Raw genomic sequence first — 10,278 nt, forward strand, 5'->3', positions numbered from 1 at the left:
TTGGAATTCATAAATGTCACAGCATTTTCCTTCTGATGAAACAATGTGTACTGAACTTTCAGATGGCTATGCAAATGAGCTGATATCATCCCAGGTTGGGTATAGGATCAGTGCTGCTTTGTCCCAGTCCCTCCTCTTCTACCCTCAGATGCTGATGTGTAATAGAAACAGAGCTTTGTTAGACGGTGGACCTGCAGTTTTGCCGTGTGGAAAATCAACTTATTACCACCATCCTTTACATTTCATTTACATACTGTCATACTGACAGAAATAACTCAACATTCTATTTCTCTCCATTGCAAAGCCAAATATTTAGTTCACATTTTATAGACACAACCTTTTAAAAAGATTAAAGAGCTGCTAAAACAGCTTACTGCACAAGAAACACATTCAAATGGTCCAAACATATTTGTATACTGTGATTAATTCTTTCAGTAGATAATTGTGAAAAAAAGGTAATAAAGCAAAATCTACAAGAAATAAATAGGCAAGGTGAAGGCATACAGAATTCTAATTTTTATTTTAATTTTATATATATATATTTTGGCGGTACGCGGGCCTCTCACTGTTGTGGCCTCTCCCGTTGCGGAGCACAGGCTCCGGACGCGCAGGCTCAGCGGCCATGGCTCATGGGCCCAGCCACTCCACGGCATGTGGGATCTTCCCGGACCGGGGCACGAACCTGTGTCCCCTGCATCGGCAGGAGGACTCTCAACCACTGCGCCACCAGGGAAGTCCTAATTATTATATTTTTAATATTCTTTTATGTATTCACATTCCTTAGATTCAAAGAGATTCAGATTGGCAAACTCTGAAACTGCAGAAGTGAATGGTTAAGATTTTGGTTTTTTAAATGCATAGCAGTAGCCTCTATTATGGAAAAATTCATGGGCTCATAAATTGTGGTTCACAAATTGTTCCTTGATAACTTCCACTGAATGTGAGTTGGTTTGATAAAATTTAAGTATTTTCTTACACTTATGTTTCTAGGTAATAAAGTTAAAATTTTATTACCACCAATGAAAGAGCAAATGAATATTTTTTCAAATTAAACAAAAGCATTCACTTGACAAATTAGCTTATTAAGTTGAAGGTTGTGCATAAAATTGCAATAATGACAATTCAAATGAGGTAAACAGAATAAACCGTTTATTAAAACATCGTGTGATAAAATAAACTTTTTGATCCAATGCTACAATGGTAAACATTTTCCCCTCATTAACGTTCCACCTAAAACACAGTTAAATTACAACGCAATATGACTAGATCTTGAAAATACTTCTGTCCTTTACCACTCTGTAATTGAACAGTGAGGTGAGTGCAGATCTAGGTTTTCTTGATGAGTCAGAGACAGAGGATGATAACGTAGAACACCACTGAAATCTCATACAACCAAAGGTTAAATTTTATTTACCCTGTTCACTGGTCCAAACTTTAAATTCTCATAATATCAAATAAAGATTCCATGAATCATCCCCCTCCCTGCCAAAAATAAATATTAGGAACAGATTAAGGATAAGAGTTGGGTTTTAAACTGCACTTTATTTGTTACTATAACATTGTTTTTTTTTTTAAAACTGATCAACCATAAGCATGCAAAAAGTTCTCTTCTGAACGGAACTGCTTCCATAGCTCCTTGGATATCAGTAGGTAAATTATAAACGTTGTTCAATTTATAGTTCTCTCCTTTATAGCACTTATAAGCAGTGTGTGAGACACATACCACAGAGGTAGGAAAGACCATCTTTAATAAATTATCTTCTTAATTGTAGAGAATTTCTGCAAATAAAACTGAAAAAGGCTAACCCATGCCTCTGATGAGTCCCAAAAGACCGCAGATCCAGCGCCTCCGATTCAAAGAATTAGCCCCCTGGAGAGTACTAGCCTTTGTAGGGCACCTGATAACAAGGTCCACCAGGGCTCCGAACAACTGCACAAAGAACACCTTCCACTGCTCTCATTTGCCGATTCTTTGGACCACCCAGTCCTGCTGGCAGAGAGGGCAGCGATTGTTCTGTTTCACCCACAGGGACATGCAGCAGTTATGGAAGGAATGATTACATTCTCCCCAGACGACTGAAAGAAAAAAAAGAATATGTGACATTACATATTTCAATTTAAATTACCGAGCTCAAAATTCTAGCTTATTTTAGATTATGTAATAATTAGGGTTCATAATATTGAACAAAGATGCTTAACTGGTCAAAATAATTTTTTCTAGCTATAAAGATATAGAACCTTACATATGTAAATTACACTTAAGAAATGAGATATACCACTGTGCTTGGGAACTTTCCATCACTGCTTAGAATCTGTGGGTGCTGTGGTGGCCCCCAGTTCCTACATAGCTCCACATGGTGTCTTTCTCAAGTTAGGAGATTAAAAGACTTTAGCCTTCTTTAGATCCCAGACTACCTCAGTCAGGCACTGACTCTGGAGACCTGTGGGTCTTTATTTTACTGAAAAATGTCCTCCTGATTTTTATTTAGCAAGATATAATGAATTTTAAATGTTTTTAGCTCATAGCAGGCTATTATAAACAGGTGACAGGCTTCTAAACATTATTAGTTGTACCTCTAATGAGTTGTTTTCTGGAAGTGGTGAGGATCTGTGTCAAGTCATCCACAGGCAGTGCAATTCCTCACGTGACAAACAGAATGGAATTTTCAAAGTGGCTGGCTTTGAAAGAGAGGTCTCTTTCAAGAAAAGGGTCTCTCTATGATCAAATAAGGCTGGCCTGCACCTCACAATTCCCAAATGAAAATTTTTAAAACAAACAGAATCGAAGAAAAAATTTTAACCAAGGGAAATCACCCATAATCTGGGATACAATCTCAAACATGGGCTTCATTTATCCCTTGCTTGACCAACTGAGCTATAACAGAACAATAAAAGAAATAGGAAAAAAAAAAACAGGAAACAAACCTTTTTGTGAAAATTGGTTGTAGGAGTAGGAAGCTAGGGGACTCATTCTAAGTCTTTTGGGAGGAAGAAACAGGATTTTATCAAAACTACATAAATCATTAAGAAGCTGTATGTAAATCACACAAACACAAAGGTAACCTTTCATTTCAGGAAAATCTTTAAACACTTTTATATAGCAATCTAGAAGTGATGACCTCAAGAACTGGGACATAAAAACCTTTGAGTTGCTTAAATATTTGCCCTAAGACAACTTCTGTAGTCCCAGATGTAAATAACATTTAACAAACTTTCTATAAACTACATCCAAAAAAATCTTGAGATTTAGAATTGTTTTTACCTCAGTAGAAAAGTTAAATACCGGATGATAAAAGAATATTGAATACTGAAATGCTTTGTTAGAATAAAATCCTGACTGACCAAAACTAACCTGTAACATACTCAAAACTTGGAGGATGTTTTGGCAAGTTCCTTATTTTATACTCTTCTTAATAGAAAAGAATTATTTTTTTTTGATTATCAAAATGTTTACCATGCCCATGTCTAGAATATATAACCAATTCTCTTCAATTAAAGCAACTGAAGGACTTACAGATTAATTCCATTAAGACCATTTGAGAACCAACACATTTTATATTAATAATGGATCACTGCTTTACAGTTTATTTTTGTGTATTGATAAAGTCAATCTTAATTGCAAATTCAAACATCCCCACTGAGAGAAAACCTTCAGTTGAAAAAGCAAGAGAACAAAATTACAACATACCAACACAATCCTCTTGTTTGTTTTCAGCTTGACATCTAAGACAGGCATCTAAAAGTAAACAAATAGCAATTCTCATTCTGATGCTCAGAATGCAATTTTTAAAACCCATACACTTCAAAGTCAAATAAAGGCCCAAAGGGTTAGAGATGTAGATTAAAGACTCATACTATTAATTCCTCATCTGAACATAACTGCTTAAAGATGAATAAAGTACAAGGCACTCTACTAATTTACTTATGACCATGAGCAATTTCACAAGGGTTACCGACCCTCTATTTTTACAAGCTCTGATGAAAAGACCTTGGATGTAACCACCAGAGAAAAATATGCTATACTCCACTATATTAGGAGTTATAAGCTCACTGGGCATGTTCACACAGATCAACCTTATGAGCAGTTTATTTTCAAGACATCCTTTTAAATAAGCCATGCATATATATTGTATTTGCTTACACACAGATAGAAACTCTAGAATGATATCCAAGAAACTGATAATAAAGTTTACCTGGGAGGGGATGGAACAGGAAGGAGTTTTCACTGTGTACTTTCTCAAGTTTTTAAGTTATGTGACTGTATAATCTCTATAAAAATTAAATGTAAAAAACTCCTAAATACTAGGTTCTCTTTTTTTCTTTTTAAGGAAATGCTCCCTCTGAGCCCAAAGCATTTACCCGACAACAGTAAAATATTTTAATAAATTACCTGGGAGGAAACATGAGGAATGGGAACCAAAAGGGTATACTAGAAGTTTTCAAAATTGAATCTGTACTACTATTTGTTTGATGAAGGAGGTAATATAGAATATTTTAGGAACCAATGAAATTGACTCATTCACTAGCTGAAAGGAGTCAAAGTTGGGTAAAAGGAAGTTCAAACCAACAGAAAAAAATAGTTTTTAACATAAATTGGAGGAAAATAATTCTGTAAAAATAGAAACACGGTGGAGCTGAAGCCTGCTTCTCTTCTTACACTGGATTATGCTCAGGCATTTGTTTGCTCCTCTCTGCGTGCTCTCACCCTTAAGAAAACACACCACCCTGGCCTCTTCAGTGTGGATTAAAAACAACCACCGCCTCCTGAGGCCTTCTTCAATTCCACAATTACTGAGTATCTACTCTGTGCAAAGAGTAATGCACTGCCGACACCAAAATGACCAAGTCTGGGTCCCTGGTCTCACCAGTAAATGGCGAGGTAGATAGGCAAACAACTAAATATCATAAGGATCATGATATAAGGGTGAAGACACGGCTCTGGTTCTGTGTAATCACAGAATTAGAGTTCATGGTCCCAACTGTCTCTTTTACAAATTAGGAAAACAAGGCTCCAAAAAGTTAGCTCAAATGTCCACGTTAACATACAGCTGTGGAAGGTTACTCTGGCTCTTCATAACTTGACAGCACTAGCAAACCTGGTCGCCTCTTCCTCACCAGTGCTTGCTCGCTGTGCCATCTGCTCCTTTCAGAATGAAGGGGGGAGAGTGGAAACCCAGGAAGAGAGTGTTAACTACATCAGAGTGGGCTGGCAGGCAAATCTTAGATCCAGAAGTCATAACCAATCATTTAGGCGTGTGAGATGAATTCCAAATATAAAGGACATGGGATTAAGTGGGCTCTCTGTATAATCTAGAAGTCTCTGAATTATGCTTATAGCTTGGATTTAGATTCATTATCAAAAACTGACCTAAATGGCTAAAAATGACTAACGTTGCAGATAAAGGAAAACATTTTCTTTTGATGATGTTCCTAATATCTAAAACAGCACGTTTCCAAAGAGTATAGTAACACCTTTCAGAATGATGCTAAAAAACAAACTTCCTTCTGCTGTCACCTGACCACTAAGTGGATTTTAACACCTCATAAACAAAATACAGAGGTCTAGTCCAGAAAACTTTCCTGAACCCAAAGCACAGCTGTTGTAAATCTGTAACATTAATCCACAGTAGCAGAATACTTGCTATAATTAGAAAGTTAATGTGAACCCTGAGTCATTTACAGCCCATACTTTGACTTACTTTAAATATCCCAGGAAAGTTTATTTCTTGCAAAATTGCAACCATTATTTTAAATTTTGCATTTCTGTTTACTATTTTAAAATTTTTCTTTGGGGAGAAAAATAAAATGTTCTTTTAGGAAATTCTTTTTTTTAAACTAAAGGAAATTTAGGGGATAAAATTTTTAACAGTTTGTCGTACAAAAGAACAAAAATCGCCCGGATAAGTGAAAAATGTCACTCAAACTGGAAATTATGATTCTAGTTTTTAAGAAAGGGGAAGGACAAGGGAGCTGTATTGCAGGCCAATAAACTAGGTACTTTTAAAACACACAATATAAGCGGATCACATCTGAAATCAAGCTCTTTTAAAAGTAAAAAATGTTTGAATCCCATGGTTGTAAATTCTCTTTAAAACAAATCCTTATGAATAAAAAACATAAGAGCATACTACAGAGACAGTAAATTGAGAAATCGCTTGATTCTGGTAGGTTTCAATTTTCATTCCTCAAGAAGGGAGAGCAATTTTTAAGTTATTTTCTCCAATTCTCTCATTTTTCAGTGCAAGACACAAAGATTTCAAACTATAGAAACCTCAGTGTTCTCCAACTACCTTCAAGAAACAACATTTAAGGGCTTCCCTGGTGGCGCAGTGGTTGAGAGTCCGTCTGCCGATGCAGGGGACATGGGTTCGTGCCCCGGTCCGGGAAAATCCCACATGCCGCGGAGCGGCTGGGCCCGTGAGCCATGGCCGCTGAGCCTGCGCGTCTGGAGCCTGTGCTCCGCAACGGGAGATGCTCTTAAATGCAGGAGTTTTAAATGCCCTATTTAAAAACATAACGTGCATTTCAAGAGCACCTCTTCTTCAAGGTGGTCGGAGATCTTAAAACATAAACCATATAAAACATAACGAGATGAAGCTGTTCTAAAAGGTTTCACTTGGTTCAATATTTTTATTAAAAATATCATAGAAAGAAGTAACAGTTATTTGTAAAAGAGGGTTTTCCATAAAGGTCTGACTTCAGGGCACTGTCTTCTCCAAGAAATGGCATCCTATGATAGGAAGGGACCAGGAAGGAGATGAAGTTTTATGTTTCTGAATAAAAGGGCTTACATCCTTCCCGTTCAAGCCAAGCGAGTGCTATCTGACCAGTCTCGAATCATCCAGCTTTAAAAGCCAGCAGAACAGTAGCCCATCCAGAAAGGCAACGGCTAGGAACATTTTTCTTCCCTGCGCCTCCTCAGAGCACGACTAGGGGTCGTTTTTGTGGAAGATGACTCCAGAGCATCACTTTGTTGTGTGTGACCAGAACCACTTTAGTGACCCGCTGACTCAGGGCCTTGACCCTGACCTCTCTGCGATCTTTTTGAAAAGGGTGCCGTAGCTGGCCACACAAACCGAAGTGGTTCCTCCCAGCTCCCATCAAATCGCCTACTTTTATTGTTGTGATCACACCCATCATTACCTGAAATTACCTTGTTTAACTGCACTGCTTACCACCCATTTCTCTCCCCAGAATACCAGTCCCTAGCGCTGGGCGCCTGCTGAACGACCCCACGGCCCCTGGCGGCGGCCGCAGCCCTCTGACCGGCGACAGCTCGGGCGTGGCCCGCGGTCCCCGGGCACCGGGGCAGGGCGACCCGCCCCCACTCCTCCAGGAACAGTCTCTCCGAGGCTCGGTCTGTCCCCTACGCCCGGAGCCGGGCCCGCGGAGGCCGCAGCGCGGCCCGGGCCTCGCGTGCAGCGCTTACCCATCACCTGGACCCTACAGATGGCGCACGTATCGCACTCCACGTCCCAGCTCCACATGGCCACGGCGTTCCACTTCTTGAGAGAGAACATTTTGTCGCCTCCCGACTTGGATCCTGCGCTCCCGGAGTGAGAGGACAGGGCGCAGGGTTCCTCGCCGTCTTCCACGTCGGCCATGGCGGCGGCGCGAGGCCGGCGGCGGAGACGTTGGGTCGCGGGAGGCGTGAGGCTATGGCGGCTCCGCGGGGCCGCCCGACGGGCCACAGCGCCTCCCGCAGGCCGCGGGCCACCGCCGGCCCAGGACTGGGGCCGCCCGCGATTGGCTGGCGCGGCCGAGTGACGTCACGGTACGTCAGCGCCCGCGGCTTCCCGGTGCCTGGGTGTCTCGGTGTCCCGGGGTATCAGCGACCCCGCGCCTGGCCAGCTCAGGGGCCTGAGGGGCCCGGGGCCGACTCAGCACAATGGAGGGTTCCACTGCGCATGAAACACGTGTCCTGCTTTATGCCTTCATGACACTTACCGCTCTCAGAAGTTGTCTTGATATATTCGTTTGCCTCCTCCCTCCCAAATGTAAACGGCATCGGAGCGGGCTCCACGTCTTGATCACCACCATCTCCTCGGTATGTAAAAAATGCAGCCTCAGGAGGGGCAGTTATTTGTTGAGTGAATGAATGACGGTCTAGGAATCTGGTTCAACGGTTCTGAAACTTTATGGTCTCGCGACCTCTTTACACTTAAAAGTTATTAGGACATTAAAGAACTTTTGTTTTTGTAGGATGGATGTATACATATACACAATCATACGTATATATTTCCTTTTTAAGAAAACAGGAAAAAATTTAAATGTATTCATTTAAAAATAACAGTAAGAAACCCATTACAAGGTATCCTTAGAACAGGAATATCGTGCACTCACAAGAAAGAGTGAAGAGAAATAGCTGTGAATATTGTTATCCAAATAGTTTTGACCTTGTTGGTCCCCTGAAAGGATCCCAGGAACCCTGGGGACTATACTCGGAGAACCTCTGATCTAGTTTAACCTCCTTTTATACGTAGGAATAATGAGGTCCAGAAAAGTGAGTAACTTAAAGAGCACACTGCCCTTCCGTGAAGGTGACAGTTTGGAAACCAGCGTTCTTCTGTTGCTAGCCCAGGGTCTTATTATTATGTTGTGCCAAGCAAAGCAGATAACATCTCTGTTTAAAAGATAAGAGATAAGAAATCTGAGGCACAGAGAGCGGAAGAAGATGCTTGATTACCACTACCACCTAGTGGTGGACACCTGCTGTGTCAGGTTTGGGACTCAGCCTCCCACCTCTTCTTACTGGGCCTAATCATCCCTTCATCTCCTGATGTCAGGCCTTGTGCCTGGGCCAGGACTACCCAAACTCCAGAAATCTGGCAGAGGAACAGGGATGCTTATGCATTTACATAGTTATATATGTAAAAATATAAATGTGGACACATGGTCACATTTGGCTAGATGCTAATGTGTGCTGTTCATTGAGTGGTGCAGTTAGGTGCTGTGAGGGACAGAAACATTCCTCAGGACGGATGTAGTGAGGGAAAGCCTCATGGAAGAGGTGAAGTTTGAACTGGGCGGAGATGGGAGGCCTTGGAGGCCAGGAAGTGAATGGAGAAAGCAGACCTCTGCGAGGCTGTCACCTTGAACAGAGCAGTAATAGTGGTGGCAGATGTAAATCTGACCACAGTAACTTTATGAGCCAGACAAAAATACCTGTAAACAAACCTAGATGAACCATCCAAAACACATTTCATTCAATTAAGCTATCACACATCTGACTAGAGATGGCTATAAATGCTAGATAGTTAAAAGAAGGCTGGAACCAGATGAGGATAAAATGCCCCCCGTTGGTGGGAACTGGGCAGTCTGAAAGAGAAAAGGAGGGACCTCAGATGAAAGGCTAGAGGATGATTAAGAAGGAGAAATGGCACATGCCCATGCTGAATCTGAACCTCATCACCCTGCCCCTGGATTACTGTGGCCTGACTTCCTTCCTGTCTCTCCTCCCCACTCTAGCATTCAATCTAAAGTGCCTGTTTAATTTTCCTCTGTCCACTTTTCCACTTGGCACTCTGCTGCTCAAAATGTTCCGTGGCCCTGCATTATCACTAGAACAAAATCTAAATGTGCCAGTTGGTCCCTTAAATCCTGCCACCATATAGCCCCTGTCTACTTTTCCAGTAGTCATCCCTAAGCACTCCTCACTGAGACTGTCATCAGGTTAGTCGTCTCAGTCATCCAAACACACCCTGGACTGTCGGGGTTTTTTGCCCCTCACATTGTAACATCTCTGAAATTGGTCAGAACGTCTCCCTTCCTGCTCCGGCTACATTGCTTCTGAAATGAGGAAAAATTCACTTATCTTTGTGTCCGTACTGACCACTCTTTGCCACTATTTATTCATTCCTCCCAGAAAAACCATAGCACTTAATTCACTCTTTTGGCATCAGGTCGCATAACAACCCAAAAGTGCTGTTACTGATGTTCATCAAACAATTTTAAGGTTTTTAAATTGACAGCTCATAAATGATAAAAACCTTAAAATAGGAAAATGAGTATCCAATGGAAAAAAAAGCAATTACTGTTAATGGACTCTCCAGAAATTGCTACGTATGTACTGCAGACACATAACACATCAACTCATTTAAAAACTTTTTAACTGTGGTAAAATACACATAACGTAAAGTTTACCATCATAACCATTTTTAAGTGTACAGTTCAGTAGTATTAAGTACATTCACATTGTTATCAACCAATGTCCAGAACTTTTTTATCTTCCAGAACTGAAACTCTGTACCCATTAAACAACTCACCATTTCCCCCTCC

At 40.9% G+C, this 10,278-nt stretch overlaps 1 protein-coding gene across 2 annotated transcripts; it reads right to left on the reverse strand.

Moving 5' to 3' along the window:
• Positions 1 to 1,127: 1,127 nt before the first annotated feature.
• On the reverse strand, positions 1,128 to 7,691 carry RNF7 (ring finger protein 7). 2 transcript variants are annotated; one of them, XM_067737638.1, is made up of 3 exons: positions 7,437 to 7,691; positions 3,689 to 3,736; positions 1,128 to 2,076 (listed from the first exon to the last, which is right to left on the reverse strand). In XM_067737638.1, the coding sequence occupies exons 1-3, from the start codon at positions 7,602 to 7,604 to the stop codon at positions 2,020 to 2,022; spliced, it is 273 nt and encodes a 90-aa protein (XP_067593739.1). In that variant the 5' UTR covers positions 7,605 to 7,691; the 3' UTR covers positions 1,128 to 2,019. The 2 variants fall into 2 exon arrangements, with proteins under 2 accessions (XP_067593739.1, XP_067593738.1); XM_067737637.1 differs by having other exon boundaries at positions 7,430 to 7,679.
• Positions 7,692 to 10,278: the final 2,587 nt, after the last annotated feature.

Source organism: Pseudorca crassidens, chromosome 5, assembly GCF_039906515.1.
Source record: "Pseudorca crassidens isolate mPseCra1 chromosome 5, mPseCra1.hap1, whole genome shotgun sequence".
In the NCBI taxonomy this organism is placed as follows: domain Eukaryota; kingdom Metazoa; phylum Chordata; class Mammalia; order Artiodactyla; family Delphinidae; genus Pseudorca; species Pseudorca crassidens.